Source organism: Delphinapterus leucas, chromosome 6 (assembly GCF_059928025.1).
Source record: "Delphinapterus leucas isolate spDelLeu-1000000601 "Yukka" chromosome 6, BTC_Dleu_Yukka2, whole genome shotgun sequence".
NCBI classification, from domain to species: Eukaryota; Metazoa; Chordata; class Mammalia; order Artiodactyla; family Monodontidae; genus Delphinapterus; species Delphinapterus leucas.
Window position 1 is genome coordinate 87,598,192 of NC_143134.1, and position 23,866 is coordinate 87,622,057.

Here is a 23,866-nt window from a genome sequence, read left to right on the forward strand (position 1 = left end):
GGAGCACAGGCTCCGGACGCGCAGGCTCAGCGGCCATGGCTCACGGGTCCAGCCGCTCCGCGGCATGTGGGATCCCCCCGGACCGGGGCACGAACCCGTGTCCCCTGCATCGGCAGGCGGACTCTCAACCACTGCACCACCAGGGAAGCCCCTAAGCCTTTCTCTTTTTGTCCACACCATAAGGCAGAGTAAACAAGTTCTCATCAAAATCTGACAGCAAAGCTCGGAACAAACAGTGAGATCTGAGGGTCAGAGCAGGCCAGAATACCTTTCTGGGGCCAGGAGGCCAAAAAGAAGTTACTATCTTGAGATGAAACTCAAATATCAGAACCAGACGGGGTCACCAACAGCAAGCAGAGCTCAGAAAAACTAAGCCACACACAGATTCCTGCCAGGCCCAGGCGCAAGGTTTGGAAGGTTCAAGGTAGTTTGTGGTTTTCACAGACAGGTAGGCTTCTCCCACTCAGCAGTAATGACACACATAATTGTGACAGAGGATATATTGAAGGGAAAAAACAAAAAGCAACAACCCAGCAACAATTAGAAAATAAAGATATAGAGAGAGATATACAGATAAAGATATAGATAGATAGATAGATAGATAGATCTTTATGCATCTGTCTCTATATATCTCCAGTTCTGAGTGCATAAAAGGCAGAGAATCTCTGGAAAGCCTGTGGCTAGCACACTGATAGGCCCCAAAGCCAGGGCCAAAGGAAAGCATTACACACAGTCAAAAACACTCGGTGGCGCAGTGGTTAAGAATCCGCCTGCCAATGCAGGGAACAGGGGTTCAAGCCCTGGCCCGGGAAGATCCCACATGCCACGGAGCACCACAACTACTGAGCCTGCACTCTAGAACCCATGAGCCACAACTACTGAGCCCGCATGCCAGAGCTACTGAGCCTGTGCTCCGCAACAACAGAAGCCACAACAATGAGAAGCCACCACAAGGAGAAGCCCGTGCATCACAACGAAGATTAGCTCCCTCTTGCCGCAGCTAGAGAAAGCCTGAGTGCAGCAACGAAGATGCAATGCAGTCAAAAATAAATAAATAAAAACATTTTAAAATAAATACTGTATTAAAAAAAAAAAAAAACACTCTTCCAGGACCGAGGCTCAACCCACCATCATGCCTCAAGGCTGAAACAAATCTTTATCTCCTTGGAGAGCACAAGATATTACTGGCCATATGAGTGAAAAAAAAATATTTATCTTCAAACACTACAAACAGAGTCCAAAGCACCCAGATGCTCACATTTGGAAGATACTCAAGAGCTGAGATCAACCAGAGAAGAGCTGATTTAACTCTCGCATCTCAAGCTGCCTCGGGGCCGTTCTCATTGAGTGGGAAGAGAAGGGAAACTGAGGCACTATCTAATCAATCAGTCAGTGTCTCTCCATCCGTCTGCTTGTCTTCTGCCCCCTCTCACCCTGTCCCTCTCCCTCCGTGTCTCCAGATCACTCTCTGTATTTATTTCTCTCTTTGCGTCCACTTCTCCTCTCTTCCGTTCTCATCTTGCAAAGCACCACATCATGTAGGTAAAGTGGGTTTATGAAGCAACTGCACTATTGCAAAAGAAGACGATTAGAGGGAAAAGCCCTAAAGTGGAACCCAAGAAAGGGAAATGTAAAGGAAACGCTGACCGATGCTGAAACCACGCCTCTGTGTACTTGTAGCTATGTGTTTTTAAAAATCTAGTGAAGTGGGACTGGTGTTCAACTGTTGCTCTTTTCCTCTCTATTTTAGTCATCATCTTTATAGTTGTACAGACATGCTGAAGTAAACCATTTTGACAACCCATATACAGGTCACACAGGGGTAGTTTTGGTTCCTTCTCCATTAAGTTTCTTGCTTCTAAATTATTCAACAAAAGAGTCCTCTTCAACATTGTGTGTGTAGAAAAGGTGCAAATCACGTGAAACAGCTGACAGCATGGGTCCAATTTTGGCACCTGAACGAATCCCACCCTAGCCCTGTCTGGCAGGTCACCAATCACACTAACCCCTATTACACCAGATGCACCCACCCTGGGTCTGTCCCTGGTCTGGCTATTGTGGCATAACCAGTGCCCGTGCACAAACCCATTGTGGTTCCAGTGCCAGCTGGACCCTTGTGTTTCTGTTTCTTAGAATGCGGGGTTCCAAGTTAATTTATCAACGTGAATCAGTCCACAAATGACAATCGCTATCACTACAAATGGAACTGAGAAAACTCTGAAAAGCTTCAGCTCTGATTAGAGGAGAGAAATGAATTCCTGTTATGCCCTTGCCTCAGTCAAATGCTCAATGTGTGCATGCGTGCGCACACACGCACACACGCGCGCGCACACACACACACCCTATATCCTTCTCTCCTTGCCAGTCTCAGAACACACCAGCGCTCACTAGGAACTTGAAAGTATAGGGAGGGAACCAACAAAAGAAATGAGGAGATCACACCCAGCATGAGCTAACTGCATTCTCAGTATACGAAGCGAGGAATCAAAGAACACGGGCTTATTTGACTCATTCAGCAAATATTTATTGAGTACACTTATCGTACTGGGTACCAACCTTGCTTTCACCAAGCGAATGTCCCTGGCACCAGAAACTGGCTAGACTAGGTTATTACAAGTCTGCTCTCTGCTTCTCCCCAGACATCCTCTCCCCACGTGATGGATTTTTCTTGGCCTGATACAATCCTCCTTCCAGAATTCTCTTACACAGCTACATCACCTTGCCCATTCTGGTTTCACCTGCTGGCTGACCTAGTTCTAGCTTACTAGGAAGTGGTGACGGCCCATCCTGACCCTCTGGACCATTACACCTGCCCAACTCAACAGGTCACTCGGACACTCCCGTCCCCAGCCTTTAAGGAAAGGAGTCCCTCAGTATTATAAGAGAAAACGAACTTAAGAATGTGTTAACACATCCCAGAGACCATTTTTATTCTTTCCCAACGCAATGTTATTTTCTCTCTAATATCGCAATTATTGATAACTGAGGAATTTAACCCAAATTTGCTTAATATTTTGATCTAAGAGCTTGAATGATCTTTGAAATGGAAATCGCCACCACGTTTTGCCTCTACAGGAACCAAACATTCTTATACTATCTGATATCTGTTCTCCTCAAACTGTACATGAATCCTCCTAGGATAGGCATGGGACAGGGTCAGCTGGGGGAAGATGGAGTGCCAGGTGGGAAACTAAGCCACCAGATGAAATGGCACACCTTCCCAGAGAGACAATTTTCCCCTTGAAATGAAATATAACATTTTAGATTAAAACAAGCCCCAATATATTATAGAGTAAAATGAACAAATGCATGATTTTTTTAAGATAAAAACTCAAGACTTCAAAGAAAGCTCCTGCTTGTGGGCAGTGTGTCAGGCTATGCCCACAATACATGGTGTTTCCTGCAAATAACTCTCTTGCCTTTACAAGTTCTTCGATGAAATTTTTGAGAAATGTTTAACCCACCCTATGAACTTCCTGAGGGCATGAACTACGTCTCCTCTTTCTCTTTGTCTCCAGGGACCTAGGACAGTACATAAGACAGTGCCTGGCACAAAACAGGCACTCTGATGTTTGCAGGATTAATTTGGCTGAAATAATGGCAACAGCACTGTCAATAACAAAAGATTTTTTATCACATTTGAATGGGAGGAAGGGAAGGTGAACAGCTGTATGAGGACATGGAATAGAAGCAACCCAATTTACCAAAACAGCTGATGGCTGCCATGTGAACAGTCAGATGAAGCAACTCAGTTTATTTCTTTTCCACTTGAACAAGTACAGGAAGGCAAATATTGTACCTGTTAATCTCGCAGAAGATGGGGGTGGGGCTTAGGACACAAGTCTACCAGATGACATTGGTGCCATTAAATTTAATAACTTCTGAAGAGTTGGAAAAGCATTGTGATAATAATAATGTCACCAATGGTATTAAGTCCTGGTTTGTATGCTGATCCTAAGAAGGTCATTTTGATCATTTAAAGGTTGTGTCATATATTTGCTGCTGAGACTTGACAACTCTGAAAAGTAGTTCAGTGTGTGTGTGTGTGTGTGTGTGTGTGTGTGTGTGTGTAAAATGTGGTGTGGGCTTACCTTTCCTTATTCTTAATATTGTTACCTTTTTTAACTAGCTGGACCCAAACCAAGTTACACATGAAAGATGATTCGAAGTATATATGGCTTATAGCAAAGTTTAAATGTTTCTACTTCCTTGGTGGAGACACTGCATTTTCACTCATTTGTAAATAATAGAAAAGATGGGTATCACACACACTTTCTCCACACAATCCATCTTATACTGCAATGAGCCACTTTCTATGCCCAGTATTCTCGAACTCTCCAAACTGCGGGGAGAGGCTGTCCGGAGGAGGAAGTGAGGACTCCCAGCCCTGCAGGTCTAAGCGGTGAATGCGTGAGCCAGGCCACTGCTGCCTTCCAGGGCTATTTCCTTTTCTGAGTCATATGTCTCAAATATGTGAACTGCCAACAAAAATGATGCCTTTCAGACCTTCCTAATAATGACAGCCAGAGATCCATAAAATTTCAACGGAAATCCAGAGAGCAGAAAACCATTTTATAGTATTAACATGCTTGTAGCGCCTGAGGAAGAAGTGAAAATAGCTCAAGACATACCAAGATTCCTGGCAGAGACAGATGGAAATTAATCTCAATAAAACCCAACTATCTTTCCCTCTATGCCCTAAACCTGCAGCCATTCCCTTTCGCCTGAGAATTAAGTAACTTAATGTTATGTTACTTCTGTCAGAGCCATAAGAGTAGAGAATTTATTTTTCATGATTTTATCATTTTATTCTGTGATATAAAAAGCGAGAGTTTTCACTCTCAGTTTACAACATCTGGGATTAAATGCTGCTCTTTTATTAACTGGGCAAGTCCCTTAACGTCTTTAGGTCTAAATTTCTCCATCAATCAGAGATAAGAAAGTCTACGACCCTGTTTAATTCTGAAAATCAAACAAATGAGCTTGTAAAATTGTAGGCATCAATGAATATTTGTGTGCAGCAATATAAATGCACAACAATGTCTTGTTTTCTATGTAGTAGCAGGAAAACAGGGAGTACAAAAACTGCTATAGAGAAAGCCAAACTGGCTAACAGCCCGGGTCATGGCTCAGGTGCCGCTCAGGTGCATCCAGGAGGCCTGGAGTAGAAGGTGCCATAATCAAGTCGTTGAGAAGTGGGAGCGCTCCTAAATCAGTGTCTGGGAAGATTCTCCGGACTGCGGATTTCACTTTGGCCTGTATAACTAACAAAGTGCCCTTTGCGGGGCTCAGATATGAGCAAGTAAAACTTTCTCCCCAAACTCTGACTCTGAACGCATTCCCTTTCCTTAACGCTAGGGCGTCTCGTCTTGGGGAAGTTAAAGCGAGTCGGTGAATGGAGAAAAAGGAACTCAGAGAGAGACTAGGAGGGCTGCACGCTCCGCAGTGTAAGAGGGAGAGATGGCAGCGCCCCTGGGAGGACAGGAAACACCACCACCACCTCCCGCCCTCCAAACTACACACGCACCTGGGGATGAACTTGGCCTCGTCCCAGAGTCGTGCCTGGAAGTCCTGCCAAGTCTAGCCAGGGCTCGCCCCGTCCCAGGAGGCGGCCAGAGCCGCCGCCGCGTCCTTGTCGCCCTCGTCCTCCTCGCTGTCCCCGGGGTCGGACCCCACCTGGTTCTCGCGGCCCCCAGCCGAGGAGCCGTCCCCCGCGGCCGGCCCAGCGGAAGCCGAGCGCAAACTCCTGGAAGGTGAGGCGCAGTCGCGGTCGGCTTCCAGCCTCCGGAGCCGGCCTCTGCGTCGGCCGGCAGCACGCGCAGCTCCGCCCACAGCGCGCTGAAATTCTCGCACTCCAGCTTCCCTGAGCGGTTCGCAGGCGGCGAAGACGGAGAGCTGCCCGGCTAGGTCCTCCAGGTCCCCGTCCGCCTCCGTCCCGCCTGGTGGGGCCAACCGAAAGGGCTCCGCGGCGCGACGGGGCACGCGGTCCGCCCCGGCTGTGGCGACAGCGGGGAGTCCGGAGCCACCTGCTGAACCCCGGGAGCCGCCGCAAATTCGGCGAGTCGGGCTGGTTTGGCCACTGGTGGGAATCTCCGGGCGGGGCGAGGCGCCTGGATGGGACGGCGCACTCCGACGCGGCTTCGCGTTCTGCCAGCCCTGGAGCGGTGCCAGCGCGCCCCTGACCCCGCGCAAAAATGCCCGCCCGCGACTGAGACCCCGGCGCGGCCGCACGCGCCTTCCCGGCGGGGCCTAGCTCTGTCCAGCCTGGGAGGAGGAGCGCCCAGCTCCGGTTCCCACGCCTCCGGGATCCCGGCTGTGCTTCCCGTGCGGAGCTCTGGAGCCTGAGTTTGGGGCTCTTGGAGTTGGGGGGCCCGGCCGGAGCTGAGAGTGAAGCAGTAGGCTCTTCGGCGTAAACAGTGTTTACTCGGGTCAGTCAAGAGCTGGCAGGAGCGTAGAGAGCTAACTGGACAGAAAGGGGAAAGGAAAGTAGGGGTAGGATTCCAAATTGGTTAACGTTATGTGTATTTTATTCTTTTCTGATTCCGGAAAATTGGTAAACTTCTGTATATACAAGATTTACCAGAAGACCCCCATTCTCTGATTTTACGGGCTTTCTTTAATGCATGTCCGTCCAACATTAAGATCCAACTAGTTAATGCACATTAGGAATCACATAGATCTTCCAGATCCTCAAATCCAAATAATTTTTCACAGTTCTTGTCTCCAAAACCTGAGAAAATTAATAAAGTCCTTGACAGGCAGCAATATTTAAACAAGGACTGAGGTAGCTTTTAAACAAATCTTATGGAAATTATATGTGCAGATGTATGTTACCCTTTGATCTTAATTTCAACAGTGCTATTATTGTTTCTTTAATACTGGCTGCTTAATGGGTATAAGATCTTTAAAATTCATTTTTATCCTTTTTTAAAAAAATCTCGTCTTATTTTCAAGAGACCCTCACTTTGTCCTATGACTTATGTTCCCTTTGGTGATTCTCATAGCTTGTGAAAATGCATTTGGGTTATTTTTACTTTATCACATCAGTTCCCTCCACCTTTTAGACTTTTTTATTTATTTCCATTTCTTTTAGTAATGACTCTGTATTCCATTTATTCTCATTCTGAATTCTCTCTATTGCTTATTACTTTGATTGTTTTCAGTGTCATAAAAATAGAGGATTTGACTGACATTTCTTCAAGCTGATGTTCTTAAACAGGAAGCTAAATGCTAAACATCTGAAGAACTGTTTCTTCTTGAATAGTACAATAAATAAGGTCAACACTCACAGCATTCGTCAAGCTGTAAATGCCACTGATATTCGCCATCTGTAAATTTAACTAGTAAATTATGAGAGGCATTCTATTAAGAAGCCCTGGTCTTAGCAATCTAATTGCTAAGTGAATATAGTTCTGTTCAAGTAGATAGCTAATACATTGGAATGAATTTTATTATTAGTGCAATAAAAATGTTATTGATTTTGGGTTTATGTGCTTTCCTGTTTATTCTAAAGACTGATTTTTCCATATAAAGTAAAAAGTGGCCTCAGTAATGCCACTTATTACCTCGGTAATGCCTTTAAAGCTTTTCAGATATACTTATTAAACTGAATCTTTGAAATATTATTATCATTCTGTTAGCAATTAATAAATATCTGTATTTTTCAAAATAGATAAGTTAATATTTTTAACTGCTTTGCCAGAAATGCTTTCTTGAAGACTGCTCTTGCAACTTCCTTCCTTAACTCACACTGACCTTTGCACTCAATTCTAAATTCTTATATTCTTTGACCTGCTTTGTCCTTTCAATAAGCCCCTTCACTGAGGGGTCGTCAAGAAACATGGATTATTCCAAAAGTCTGTGTACACACCTTCTCATTTCCACTGATTTTAATCTACTCCAGTTATCACAACAGTTATCATAACAACACAACAAACACCTAGTGATTTTAAATAGCAGCCATTTTATTTGCATAATCTCACTGCCGTCAACTTGGGCAGGGCTCAGGTAGGTGGTTTTTCTGCTGGCTTGCCTGGGATCATATAGTCATGGTAGCTTTAGTGTGGCTGCGTGGTCTTAAGAGCGCCTCACCCATACGTCTGGAAGTGGTGCTGGCTGTTAGCTGGACATGTGTCTTCAGGAGGCTCACGCCAGCTTTGTCACATGGTGGCAGTGTTCCAAGAGGTTTAGGACCAATGCACAAATGCTTTTCAAGCCTCAGCTTGTGTCACGTTTGTTGCTATTCCATGGATCAAAGGAAGTCACATGGCCAAGCTCTAAATCAATGGAGGAGGGGATTATACAAGGTCATGAATACAGGCAGATGTACTTTATTGGAGGCCCTTACTATAATAATATACCATACTTAGCCTCTAACACATTCTCTCAGGCTCCTGTCCTGCCAACCTCCTGTTCGTTCTACACAACCACAGCTGGACAGTCCTTCTTAAACACCAATTATTCTGTCATTTTGGAGCTTAGTGTTTCTCAGTCAGTGGTAATTTTGTTCCCCAGGAGACATTTGGCAATATCTGGAGACATTTTTGGTTGTCACAATTTGAAAAGGGGGAGATGCTAGTATCTAGTAGGTAGAGGCCAGGGATGCTGCTAAACATCCTATGATGCACAGGCCCAGCCACCCAGAACAAAAAAATTATCTGGTCAGAAATGTCAGTAGTCCTGATGTTGAGAAAGCCTGCACCCAAGCTCTTCAACCCCTAGAGGTGTCCCAGTAAAAGGAGAACCAAGGGTAAGCTCTTCATCTGGGCATCCAAAATCCTCTACAATCTGGTCCCACCTTATACTGTATATACAAACATTTCTGCTTTAGTCTCCATCAGGGCTCCTCCTGTCCCCCAAATATGCCGCACTTGATTACATGACTAACTTGATAGCTCCTTATTGTCATAACAAAATGTAAATACTAAACATCCTTTAGCTTTTTTCACTTCTCCCTAACCAAACCATTTCCCAGCCTTAGGGGAAGAGTTGGATCCTGCTTTTCCTACCAAAGTTTCCACAATTTCATTATGACCTGTCGCTCACAAGGACATTGCTTAGCATGTACTATGTCAGCTCAGGCCACAGGAATGCTTTTTTCTTTTCTTTTTTAGTCTTTTTCACAGTTTTATTTTTCACGTTAAAACTCTGATTCATCTGGAATTTATTTTGGGTCAGGTGTGAGTTGTAGATTCAACTTTATTTTTTTCTGAATTTCTGCCTAGTTGTCTCAACACCATTTATACAACAATCTCTTTGCCATGGATTTAAATACCACCTTTAGCATATACTAAATTCCTGTACATATTTGAGTTTATTTCTGGACTTTGTAGTCTGTTCTATTGAGGAATCACTCTCATTTTGAAAGGACTCTTCAGCTTATAAAAAGATTCTTAAAGGAGTCCTATTGGGTTGCTTTTCGTCTTTTTAAGTATTTAAAGTACCTCGCAAGGTACTAAGGAATGCTTTTGAATATCCCTAGAAATATACTCAGGGGAAGGCAAAGATTACATAATCTATCTTTAATTTACTACTTTGAAAAATTAGAGGAAAGAGAGGAGAAAAAAGAAATAGGAGGCATTTATTTTCTATTTTAGCATCCAGAAACAGCTAAAGGCAGTGCACAACTATTTCCTTGGCATGGAATATTCAAGTAACTCAAGTCTAAGGGTGTGGCATTGTCTGCAGTTTGTGAAAGGGCCCTATGGAATACATGAGCTACCTAGAAGTCACTGCAATGCCCTGACACAAGTCCTGCTGAAATCAACACATCTGACATTGCTGTAGTACACTGTAGTACGTATAAAACCAGAGTGTATGCAATTAAATATTTGTGAGTTATAAGAGAGAAAATATTCCTTTCAGAGTTATCCAACTTATTCTTGTCTCATAATACATTGAGTGACTGAAGAAAAGTAGATTGCGATGTACCGTAGTAATCTCAGGTAAAAATTTAAATGCATTACAAGCAAGCAAGAAAATACAAACACTTAAAATTCTGTACTTTTTAACTTTATCATTATTTAGAGGGGTGGAGGGGGCAGAGATGTTTGGCATGCAAAATGCATTGTTTTTGTATGAGATGCCAAAATTTCATGTGCAGTTACCTCTTGCTTACCTATCTCCATCTAAATTTTAAAATAATTTATATCTACAGCTGGCAGAACTTAAAGTGATGTCTGTATTATTGATCAATCTATGACTCAAAATACTGAATAAAGTAAGGTTACTTCAAAAAGTCTTGTATCTTATTTTAATTGGGAAAATTTCTGGGCATATTTAACTAAGTATATTTTCAAAGTCTTTGTTGCTAGAAGTGCTATTTTCCTGAAAACATTAGCAGGTAAGGGCAGACGTGTTGTGAAATACTTTGACTCTTTCATAAGCTTTTATTTTGCACAGGTCAGAAGTGATGGTACAGCTGGTAGCTTCGGTGCCTCTAAAAATTCTTCAAACCCAATAAAAACATAATAATTCAACTTACAGGAGAAGAATTAAAGTCATCACAAGGGAATGGTGATAGGATAAAGGAAGAATGCACAAATTTTATTAATGGTAACTTATTTAACATTTTTTAAAATAAGAAAATACCAACCGACCAGAACCTTGTGCAATTTTGTCTGGTTGCTAAGTTTTTCGGTTCCTCAGCAATTTAGAAGAATCCTATGATAAATTCTGCTTAGAATGTATTAATTTTCCCTTTAATGAAGAATTGCCAAGCCTCCTTTTAGAAGGCAAAAAGGACCAAGGTTTCATGATGTTTCCCATCTTATTTCCCTGCCAGTGATTTCAGCTTATGTTTAGTGTTAAACTGAGGGACTCAGTTTGACCTTGGTTCCATTTCTGCTCTTTCTCTAGTTGGTTTCTGATCAAATTTTTTTTTTAGTATAATTGTGAATTGCTCAGCTGTATGTATGTATGTGTGTGTGTGTGTGTGTGTGTGTGTGTTTAACCATAAAAAGTCCCAAAGCCTTTTTGACAGTAGGCAGGATTTATAAATTATAAATAATTATAAACAGCTATTAGGAAGCTATGTTCATTTTAATATCGGTAATATTGGAATGATAATTATGTCAATATTTCCTTGTTAGCAATTTACTAATTATTTTAGAGCTGCTCAGGACACACTCAACTTTTTCCAAAATTTGTATTCTAACAGTAGGCAGATCATGTTCTAAGACCACAATGAATTTTTTCCTAGGGAAGCCTATGAATTTTATCTCAAATACTCAAAAATTACTTTTAGCTCTAGGGAATGCAGTGTGTGCATTGTTATGTCAGAGATACATTTATATTCATGCAAAATAATGGAGAAATATACATTTCTGTGTAACATGAAAGTTGTTCCCAATTCTATATAAGATGTTAAAATATTAATCCCTTTTTTTAGACCAAAAAAGATTAAAGCTCCTATTTCCAGAAGTACAAAATTAGACGAAAGATCAGTCAGAAAGAGATCTATAAAATTCTAAAACCATTCCTATTCCTCTGGAAAGCATTATATAATTCAGAATTCAAAGGATGAGATATTCAAATAAGGCTCTTTTCACCAATACCCAAGAGCCTCAGCTTAGCAATGAACTAAGATACTCATCTTTTACTAATGTTGTAATTAGAAATACAGAATCAGAATTTCTAATGTACATGTATTCCTTAATTTGTAAGTCTTTAATGTTATAGAAGATGAGTGAATAAAATGAAAAGTTAGCTTTATAAAAAGAAAAAGTAAGAGGTCACATTTGCACCGTACAATGATAAAATTCTTGCCTACCAACACATTTGTTGAGAATGCAATACCTTTAGAGATGATTTTTTAAAATAATGTATATTTCATTGTCTTTTAAGCTCTCAATTCACGTCTTCCAGTAATAAACAAATTATTAGTTAATTTTTATAAGATATTTACAATTGGCAAAAGGGATTTCCAATATTCCAGACTATTCCGATATGTTGTTTGTTTTGAAACCTAAAAAGTTCCAGGGCCCCATATACAAGTATTTGTTCTATGTATTCCCCTATTTATCCTATGGATTCCCCCATTTCATGAAAGATTATTACACAAATCTTAGATTTCATTCAAAGAGCTCAGATTTCAGAGAGTAGACTAGGACTAATAAAATAATTCTTGAAATATGGAACACTTGAAATGGTAGCTTCAACTCTGGTGACTCCTGAAATCTTTTTATTTCCTTAGCTTGTATAATTCTCGTAAATGGTGTTCCAAGGACAGAGGCCAAAATAACTGAAAGGTATTTCATTTAAGTTTTCCAAATATTTTTTCTGAACTTTTCTATGAATTCCAAAGTACATTTGAGATGTCATGAAAGCTTGGTTTCGTCTTTTTTTTTTTTTTGTCTTTTATTCAGGGCCTAGGTACATTTATTTGTTTGTTTACAAAATTTACTGAGCCCAACCCCATCCTAGCCACTGTGTTCCTCCAGGGCAGCAGCCGAACCTACACACCCCATATAACATGAGCAGCCCAGGAAGGAGGCAAGTGGGAGCTAGGACCAAGGGAGGGGAAGCCACAGCGGTCTGCTATGAGTCACCTTGGTTTAGTCTTAAATAAAGTTACCAGAAGCTATTTTCTGAGAAATATTTAATGATTGCTAGAACTCTGTTAATAAAATGGAAACAACCACAAGGATTTATAAAGCACAAACCAATGCACAGCTAATATCACATTTCCTCTTCACTTCATAATGGCATTTGGGACTGAAAGAGACACAAGTGAGCAAAATCAACATTGTCTTACCATTGACAGTTTTTACAAAGTTTTTTAACCACATCCAGGGTGACATTCTTGCAGAAACTGAATTTCACACATTCCAAACTAATATGACAATAATTAGCCAATGAGCAAACCCTGGAAAGAAGGAAGAGGACAAAAGGTTATTGGAATAGATTATGAAATGCACTTTTTACAAAGTTTACAAAAATTCAACCCTCAAATTTACCTTGGCCCTGCGTATCCACTAACCCCACCCTATCGCTCCTCACCTACTGGTCCCGCCTTCCCAACCAGGCTGAGGCTACAAATGGACCTTCCAGAAACACACACGATGAACACACCTAATACAATTTCCAGACCATAAAAATAAAGTAAAAAAGTAAACATGACAGGGGCAAAGATTTAAAGATGTCTGAGTTTCATTCTGAGATTCTGAGAAAAATGGTAAAAGTAGATAAATCCAGATAATTGTTACAGTGTTATCATTTTGATGTGTATTTAATAATAATGAGGTAAAAGTAATCATTATCTTAACATCTGGCACCAGAATTACTCCCAGAAGGGAACCATCTTAGTTTGGGATAATACCTTTATTTAAAAAAAAAAAAAAAAAGATTTATTTATTTATTATTTATCTTTATTCATTTTTGGCTGCATCGGGTCTGAGTTGTGGCATGCGGGCTCTTCGTTGTGTTGTGCGGGCTTCTCTCTAGTTGTGGCGAGAGGGTTTTCTCTTCTCTAGTTGTGGTGCACAGGCTCTAGAGCCCGTGGGCTCTGTAGTTTGTGGCGCATGGGCTCCGTAGTTTGTGGCATGCAGGCTCTAGTTGAGGTGCGCAAGCTCAGTAGTTGTGGCACACAGACTTAGTTGCCCCGTGGCATGTGGGATCGTAGTTCCCTGACCAGGGATCAAACCCGCATCCCCTGCATTGGAAGGCAGATTCTTAACCACTGGACCACCAGGGAAGTCCCTGGGGTAATACCTTGATAGACTCTTGCAAGAGAAAAGAATCTGCAGAATAACATGTAATAGTTCTGCCAATTTTCATAGGCAAGAATGGATTTTTCTTCCTCCTGAAAAGTGAATAAGGAAGACAGTGGAGAGAAGAGAGACGACAGAAAAATGGAGAGAGGCTGGACCCCTCAAGGTGAGAAGGCTGCTGGGGAGCCAGTGGAAGAACTTGTGAAAGTGCTATAAGCCCTTCCTAGGGTACCTGAAACATTTCTGCTGAAGTCTGTTTTGCTCACAAATGAACTAGAAGAAGAGGCTGAGGTAATACTGATCATGTGAAAGGGAGGAAGAGCCCAGGAGGCAAGAGAAGACAGGAGGGAACATGAGCACGTAAATCCCACCCCAGAATTTGTCAAAATTATGGGCATGGAATTTTGATAACCTTAAGCAAATGTTTACCTAGATCTCAGGAGTCAAAAAGCCTCCTTCAGGACAAGGGATCTCTATAACCTAAATCACAAGTTCTCAAAGGATGGCTCCCGGACCAGCAGCAGCAACAGCAGCATCACCTGCGAAATTGTTAGAAATCTGGGGGGCTTCACCCCGAACCACTAAATCAGAAATTCCAGGGGTCAGGCTCACCAATCTAACAAGTCTTCCAGGTGATCCTGATGCACAAAAAATCTGAGAACCACTGGCCTGAAAAATGATTCACAGCCTTGGCCATGTATTAGTTTCACCTGTGACATGATGAATAAAAAATACTGATGCCAGGGAATCACTCTCAATGATTCTACCAACATAAACAAATTATACTTCAAAGAAACAAATTCTTGAAAATAAGTCTATAGGCAGAAACGCCAAAAATCTCTATTAGACATAGCTTCAGGATGGCGGAGGAGTAAGATGTAGAGATCACCTTCCTCCCCACAAATACATCAAAACTACATCTACGGGCTTCCCTGGTGGCACACTGGTTGAGTGTCCGCCAGCCGATGCAGGGGACGCAGGTTCGTGCCCCGGTCCGGGAGGATCCTCGTGCCGCAGAGCGGCTGGGCCCGTGAGCCATGGCCGCTGAGCCTGCGCGTCCGGAGCCTGTGCTCCGCAACGGGAGAGGCCACAACAGTGAGAGTCCCGCGTACCGCAAAAAACAAAACAAAACAAAACAAACAAACAAAAAAAACTACATCTACATGAGGAACAGCTCCTACAGAACACCTACTGAACGCTAGCGGAAGACCTCAGACTTCCCAAAAGGCAAGAAACTCCCCACGTACCTGGGTAGGGCAAAAGAAAAAAGAAAAAACAGAGACAAAAGAATAGGGACAGGACCTGCACCTCGGGGAGGGAGCTGTGAAGGAGGAAAAGTTCCCACACACTAGGAAGCCCCTTCACTGGTGGAGATAGCAGGTGGCAGAGTGGGGGGGCAGGGAGCTTCAGGGCCACAGAGGAGAGTGCAGCAACAGGGGTGCAGAGAGCAAAGCAGAGGGATTCTCACACAGAGGATCGGTGCCGACCAGCACTCACCAGCCTGAGAGGCTTGTCTGCTCACCCGCGGGGGCGGGTGGGGGCTGCGAGCTGAGGCTCGGGCTTCGGAGCTTAGATCCCAGGGAGAGGACTGGGGTTGGCGGCGTGAACACAGCCTGAAGGGGGCTAGTGCGCCACAGCTAGCCAGGAGGGAGTCCGGGAAAAAGTGTGGAACTGCCTAACAGGCAAAAGACCATTGTTTCAGGGTGCACGAGGAGACAGGATTCAGGGCACCACCTAAACAAGCTCCAGAGACGGGCATGAGCCGCGGCTATCAGCACGGACCTCAGAGACAGTCATGAAACGCTAAGGCTGCTGGTGCAGCCACCAAGAACCCTATACGCAAGGACAGGTCACTATCCATACCTCCCCTCCCAGGAGCCTGTGCAGCCCACCACTGCTAGGGTCCCGTGATCCAGGGACAACTTCCCCGGGAGAACACACGTCGTGCCTCAGGCTGGTGCAACGTCACGCCGGCCTCTGCTGCCAGAGGCTCGCCCCGCATTCCGTACCCCTCCCTCCCCTCCGGCCTGAGTGAACCAGATCCCCCTAATCAGCTGCTCCTTTAACCCCGTCCTGTCTGCGTGGGAACAGACGCCCTCAGGCGACCTACACACAGAGGCGGGGCCACATCCAAAGCTGAACCCCAGGAGCTGTGCGAACAAAGAAGAGAAAGGGAAATCTCTCCCAGCAGCCTCAGGAGCAGAGGATTAAATCTCCACGATCAACCTGATGTACCCTGCATCTCTGGAATACCTGAATAGACAATGAATCGTCCCAAAATTGAGGCAGTGGACTTTGGGAGCAACCGTAGACTTGGGGTTTGCTTTCTGCATCTGATTTGTTTCCGGTTTTATGCCTAACATAATTTAGTATTTAGAGATTATCATTGGTATATTTGTTTATTGATTTGGTTGCTGTCTTCCTTTTTTTATATATATTTTTTTCCTTTTTCTCCTTTTCTGAGTATGTATGTGTATGCTTCTTTGTGTGATTTTGTCTGTCTAGCTTTGCTTTCACCATTTGTCCTAGGGTCTGTCTGTCCATTTTTGGTTTTGGAGGTTTTATTTAGTATAGTTTTTAGCACTTGTTGTCATTGGTGAATTTGTTTTTTGTTTTGGTTGCTCTTTCTTTTTTTTATTACCTTTTTATTTTTTTATTTTTAATAATATATTTTTAATTTCTTATTTTAATAACTTTATTTTATTTTATTTTTCTTTCCTTCTTTTTCTCCCTTTCTTCTGAGCAGTGTGGCTGACACAGTCTTGGTGCTCAGGCCGGGTGTCAGGCCTGAGCCTCTGAGGTGGGAGAGCCAAGTTCAGGATGTTGGGCCACGAGAGACCTCCTGGCCCCACATAATATCAAATGGCAAAAGCTCTCTCAGAGATCTCCATCTCAATGTGAAGACCCAGCTCCACTCAACAACCAGTAAGCTACTGTGTTGGACACACTATGCCAAGCAACTAGGAAGACACAAACACAACCCCACCCATTAGCAGAGAGGCTGCCTAAAATCATAGTAAGTTCACAGACACCCCAAAACACAACACCGGATGCGGTCCTGCCCACCAAAAAGACAAGATCCAGCCTCATCCACCAGAACACAGGCATCAGTGCCCTCCACGAGAAAGCATACACAACCCACTGAACCAAACTTACCCACTGGGGGCAGACAACAAAAACAACGGGAACTGCGAACCTGCAGCCAGTGAAAAGGAGACCCCAAACACAGTGAGTTAAGCAAAATGAAAAGACAGAGAAAAACACAGCAGATGAAGGAGCAAGGTAAAAACTCACCAGACCAAACAAATGAAGAGGAAATAGGCTGTCTACCTGAAAAAGAATTCAGAGTACGGACAGTAAAGATGATCCAAAATCTTGGAAATAGAATGGAGAAAAAACAAGAAATGTTTAACAATGACCTAGAAGAACTAAAGAGCAAACAAACAGTGATGAACAACACACTAAATGAAATAAAAAATTCTCTAGAAGGAATCAATAGCAGATTAACTGAGGCAGAAGAATGGATAAGTGACCAGGAAGATAAAATAGTGGAAATAACTACTGCAGACCAGAATAAAGAAAAAAGAATGAAGAGAAATGAGGACAGTCTCAGAGATCTCTGGCACAACATTAAACGCACCAACATTCAAATTACACGGATCCCAGAAGAAGAAAAAAAAGGGACTGAAAAAATATTTGAAGAGATTATACTTGAAAATTTCCCTAATACAGGAAAGGAAATAATCAATCAAGTCCAGGAAGCACAGAGAGTCCCATACAGGATAAAACCAAGGAGAAACATGCCAAGACACATATTAATCAAACTATCAAAAATTAAATACAAAGAAAATATATTAAAAGCAGCAAGGGAAAAGCAACAAATAACATACAAGGGAATTTCCATAACGTTAACAGCTGGCCTTTCAGCAGAAACTCTGCAAGCCAGAAGGGAGTGGCAGGAAATATTTAAAGTGATGAAAGAGAAAAACCTACAACCAAGATTACTCTACCCAGCAAGGATCTCATTCAGATTCGACAGAGAAATTAAAACCTTTACAGACAAGCAAAGACTAAGAGAATTCAGCACCACCAAAACAGCTTTACAACAAATGCTGGAGGAACTTCTCTAGGCAGGAAACACAAGAGAAGGAAAAGACAATAAGAAACTGAAAACAATAAAGAAAATGCTAATAGGAACACACATATCGATAACTACCTTAAATGTAAATGGATTAAATGCTCCAACCAAAAGACATAGACTGGCTGAATGGATACAAAAACAAGACGCATATACATGCTGTCTACAAGGGACTCACTTCAGACCTAGGGACACATACAGACTGAAAGTGACAGGATGGAAAAAGATATTCCATGCAAACGGAAATCAAAAGAAATCTGGAGTAGCAATTCTCATATCAGACAAAATAGACTTTAAAATAAAGACTATTACAAGAGACAAAGAAGGATACTCCATAATGATCAAGGGATCAATCCAAGAAGAAGATATAACAATTGTAAATATTTATGCACCCAACATAGGAGCACCTCAATACATAAGGCAAATGCTAACAGTCATAAAAGGGGAAATCGACAGTAACACTATCATAGTAGGGGACTTTAACACCCCACTTTCACCAAAGGACAGATGATCCAAAATGAAAATAAATAAGGAAACACAAGCTTTAAGTGATACATTAAACAAAATGGACTTAACTGATATTTATAGGACATTCCATCCAAAAACAGCAGATTACACTTTCTTCTCAAGTGCACAAGGAACATTCTCCAGGACAGATCACATCTTGGGTCACAAATCAAGCCTTGGTAAATTTAAGAAAATTGAAATCATACAAAGCATCTTTTCTGACCACAACTCTATGAGACTAGAAATCAATTACAGGGAAACAAACATAAAAAAGACAAACACATGGAGGCTAAACAATACATTACTAAATAACCAAGAGATCACTGAAGAAATCAAAGAGGAAATCAAAAAATTCCTAGAGACAAATTACAACGAAAACATGATGACCCAAAACCTATGGGATGCAGCAAAAGCAGTTCTAAGAGGGAAGTTTATAGCAATACAAGCCTACCTTAAGAAACAAAAAACATCTCTAATAAACAACCTAACCTTACACCTAAAGAAACTAAAAAGAAGAACAAACAAAACCCAAAGTTAGTAGATGGAAAGAAATCATAAAGATCAGAGTAGAAATAAATGAAATAGAAACAAAGAAAACAATAGCAAAGATCAGCAAAACTAAAAGCTGGTTCTTTGAGAAGATAAACAAAATTGATAAACCTTTATCATTAAGAAACTCATTAAGAAAAAGAGGGAGAGGACTCAAATTAATAAAATTAGAAATGAAAAAGGAAAAGTTACAATGGACACTGCAGAAATCCAAAGCATCATAAGAGACTACTACAAGCAACTCTATGCCAATAAAGTGGACAACGTGGAAGAAATGGAGAAATTCTTAGAAAGGTGTAAACTTCCAAGACTGAACCAGGAAGAAACAGAAAATATGAATAGACCAATCACAAGTAATGAAATTGAAACTGTGATTAAAAATCTTCCAACAAACAAAAGTCCAGGATCAGATGGCTTCATAGGTGAATTCTATCAAACATTTAGAGAAGAGCTAACACCCATCCTTCTCAAACTCTTCCAAATAACTGCAGAGGAAGGAACACTCCCAAACTCATTCTATGAGGCCACCATCACCCTGATACCAAAACCTGACAAAGATACTGCAAAAAAAGAAAATTACAGACCAATATCACTGATGAACATAGATGTAAAACTCCTCAACAAAATACTAGCAAACAGAATCCAACAGCACATTAAAAAGATCATACACCATGATCAAGTGGGATTTATCCAAGGGATGCAAGGATTCTTCAATATACGCAAATCAATCAATGTGATACAGCATATTAACAAACTGAAGAATAAAAACCATATGATCATCTCAATAGATGCAGAAAAAGCTTTGACAAAATTCAACACCCGTTTATGATAAAAACTCTCCAGAAAGTGGGCATAGAGGGAACTTTCCTCAACATAATAAAGGACATATACGACAAACCCACAGCAAACATCATTCTCAATGGTGAAAAACTGAAAGCATTTCCTCTAAGATCAGGAACAAGACAAGGATGTCCACTCTCACCACTATTATTCAACATAGTTTTGGAAGTCCTAGCCATGGCAATCAGAGAAGAAAAAGAAACAAAAGGAATACAAATTAGAAAAGAAGAAGTAGAACTGTCACTGTTTGCAGATGACATGATACGATACATAGAGAATCCTAAAGATGCCACCAGAAAACTACTAGAGCTAATCAATGAATATGGTAAAGTACAGGATACAAAATTAATGCACAGAAATCTCTTGCATTCCTATACGCTAACAACAAAAGATCAAAAAGAGAAATTAAGGAAACAATCCCATTTACCACTGCAACAAAAAAGATAAAATACCTAGGAATAAACCTACCTAGGAGGTAAAAGACCTGTACTCAGAAAACTGTAAGAAACTGATGAAAGGAATCAAAGATGACACAAACAGATGGAAATATATACCATGTTCTTGGATTGGAGGAATCAACATTGTGAAAATGACTATACTACCCTAAGCAATCTACAGATTCAGTGCAATCCTTATCAAATTTCCAGTGGCATTTTTTATATAACTAGAACAAAAAAATCTTAAAATTCTTATGGAGACACAAAAGACCCCGAATAGCCAAAGCAAACTTGAGGGAAAAAACATAGCTGGAGGAATTAGACTCCCTGACTTCAGACTATACTACAAAGCTACAGTAATCAAGACACTATGATACTGGCACAAAAACAGAAATATAGATCAATGGAACAGGATAGAAAGCCCAGGGATAAACCCATGCACATATGGTCAACTAATCTATGACCATATGGAGAAGAGACAGCCTCTTCAATAAGTGGTGCTGGGGAAACTGGACAGCTACATGTTAAAGAATGAAATTAGAACACTCCCTAACACCATACAAAAAAATAAACTCAAAATGGATTAGAGACCTAAATGAAAGACTGGATGCTATAAAACTCTTAGAGGAAAACATAGGAAGAACACTCTTTGACATAAATCACAGCAAGGTCTTTTTTGATCCACCTCCCAGAGAAATGGAAATAAAAACAAAAATAAACAAATGGGACCTAATGAAACTTAAAAGCTTTTGCAAAGCAAAGGAAAGTACAAACAAGACGAAAAGACAACCCTCAGAATGGGAGAAAATATTTGCAAACGAATCGACAAACGATTAATCTCCAATATATATAAACAGCTCATGCAGTTCAATATTAAAAAAACAAACAACCCATTCTCCAAAGAAGACATACAGATGGCCAGGAAACACATGAAAAGCTGCTCAACATCACTAATTATTAGAGAAATGCAACTCAAAACTACAATGAGGTATCACCTCACACCAGTTAGAATAGGCATCATCAGAAAATCTACAAACAACAAATGCTGGAGAGAGTGTGGAGAAAAGGGAACCCTCTTGCACTGTTGGTGGGAATGTAAATTGATACAGCCACTATGGAGAACAGTATGGAGTTTCCTTAAAAAACTAAAAATAGTTCCTTTAAAAAACAGATGACCCAGCAATCCCACTACTGGGCATATACCCAGATAAAACCATAATTCAAAAAGACATATGCACCCCAATGTTCATTGCAGCACTATTTACAATAGCCAGGTCATGGAAGCAACCTAACTGCCCATCAACAGATGAATGGATAAAGAAGGGTTGGTACATATATACAATGGAATATTACTCAGCCATAAAAAGGAACGAAATTGGGTCATTTGTAGAGACGTGGATGGATCTAGAGACTGTCATATAGAGTGAAGTAAGTCAGAAAGAGAAAAACAAATATCGTATATTAACACATATATGTGGAACCTATAAAAATGGTACAGATGAACCAGTTTGCAGGGCAGAAATAGAGACACAGATGTAGAGAACAAATGTATGGACACCAAGCAGGGAAAGTGGCAGGGGGGTGGGGCAGTGGTGGTGGTGGTGTGATGAATTGGGAGATTGGGATTGACATATACACACTAATATGTATAAAATAGATAACTAATAAGAACCTGCTATATAAAAAAAATAAATTAAAATTAAAAAATTAAAAAAAAAAAAAAGGAATGAAATCTTGCCATTTGTGGCAACATGGATAGACCTAGAGGGTATGATGCTAAGTGAAATAAGTCAGATAGAGAAAGACAAATACTGTTTGATTTCACTTATATGTGGAATCTTAAAAACAAAGCAAATGAACAAATATAACAAAACAGCATCAGAGATACAGAGAACAAACAGGTGGTTGCCAGAGGGGAGGGAGTGGGAGAAGGAGAGAAATAGGTAAGGGAGATTAAGAGGTACAAACTTCCAATGGCAAAATAAATGAGAATAGTGTGGGGAATACAGTAAAAAAATTTTTTGAAAAGTAAAACAGAGCAGGCAAATTAGGAAGTAGCTATTCATTTTACAGATAATTCTAGGCAAAGTTCCTAAATATAACAAGCTCTTACTACACATTCAAGATGGTATTTGAGGGCTTCCCTGGTGGCGCAGTGGTTGAGAGTCCACCTGCCGATGCAGGGGACGCGGGTTCGTGCCCCGGTCCGGGAGGATCCTGCGTGCCGCGAAGCGGCTGGGCCCGTGAGCCATGGCCGCTGAGCCTGCACGTCCGGAGCCTGTGCTCCGCAACGGGAGAGGCCACAACAGTGAGAGGCCCGCGTACCGCAAAAAAATAATAATAATAAAATAAAAAGATGGTATGTGATTCACAAAATTTCAATTGACACATAATTTACTGTGGTATAGCCTTCATAGCCTGGTCTCAACCCAGTCATTAAGTTAACATAAATTTACAGAGCACCGACCACATGCAAGGAACTGTGTTTTGCTTCATGATCAATACCTAGAGCCCCAAACACCTTTTGGGGCTGGGCTCCAAATCTGTACTCTTGCATGTCTGTTTTTGTGACAGAATCTACAGAATCCCCATTTGAATATATATATCAGAGAGTCACGGAAGTGCTTATCCCATATTGTGCCTAGATTAACTAAGGAACCTCCAATATGATCGTAATACAACACTTATTATACTAGGCTCAAATAATTTAAGCAATAGGCTCTGCCCTTATATGGCATCCATCTTCTTATTTAAGATATCAAGTAATCTAACATGGCACACATAATGCTAATTTAGGAGCTCTTCACGGATTAGAAGTAAATGCCTAGAAATTGAGTAAGATTAAGCTATTGTTGCTGTGTAAGTTTGCTGTTTTGAGTGAAAAGAGACTAAGAATGAGAGTTTATTTCTTTCCAGAATTTTGAGTTTGTGCTAGACTTCCCCAAATATATCTAAATACATCCCAAAGCAAGTTAAGAGTGGACTGTCAACTTTTAAAGGAGAATTCCTTTCAAGGACATGACATTTTGATTAAAAAGAAGAAATGAAGTATTGTTCTTCTCTCAGTACTTCATTCAGAGCAGTGTTCAAGGCAAGAACACTTCAGAGCCCAAGGTGAACCTGGTAAAAGGGAAAATTGAGAACATAAAATGTTTAATTCAACTGCTTATGTCAGAATATCCTTTCACTGGCTTCCAGTCAACCAGTATCAAAAAGCATGATAACAGTCTGTTCTCAGCCAGAAGTACTGTCCACTCCAAATTCACAGAATTGCAATCAACATTCAGTCTGTGAAAATCAGCCTGTCCCACTGTCATATCACCTTTTGGCTAATCATATCTGAGGGAGAAGTCAGACTCCCTTCTCCTTCCACATAGATGGAAGCCAAGGGGGATGGAGTCGGGGGAAAACAGCAAGCTTGGGTCCAGGCTTACTAGCTTTGTGACCTGTATCATTTCTCTTTCAACTTCCAGAGTCTCAATGACTCTATCTGTAAACTAGGGACAATGCTACTTCTCACAAGTAGCATTGGGAAGATGGGAAGCTGATGAAATAACGTGTGTAACAAGTGCCTCGTACGGTTCCTAGAACATGGAAGGGGCTCAGTAAATAATAACTATTATCATTATCTCTCATTTGTTCAATAGTGTTATTGAATTATTGTAAATTTTAGCTCAGTTAGAAAA

General features: G+C 41.2%; 1 protein-coding gene across 1 annotated transcript in view; it reads right to left on the reverse strand.

The window, feature by feature from the left end:
- The window catches only part of LOC111188033 (uncharacterized), a 63,519-nt gene that overhangs the window by 19,078 nt on the left and 20,575 nt on the right, over positions 1-23,866 (reverse strand). The window contains exon 3 of the mRNA XM_089912637.1: positions 5,528-6,402. Coding sequence (XP_089768763.1) covers positions 5,528-6,402 — 875 coding nt within the window. The remainder of the gene's footprint in view (positions 1-5,527; positions 6,403-23,866) is intronic.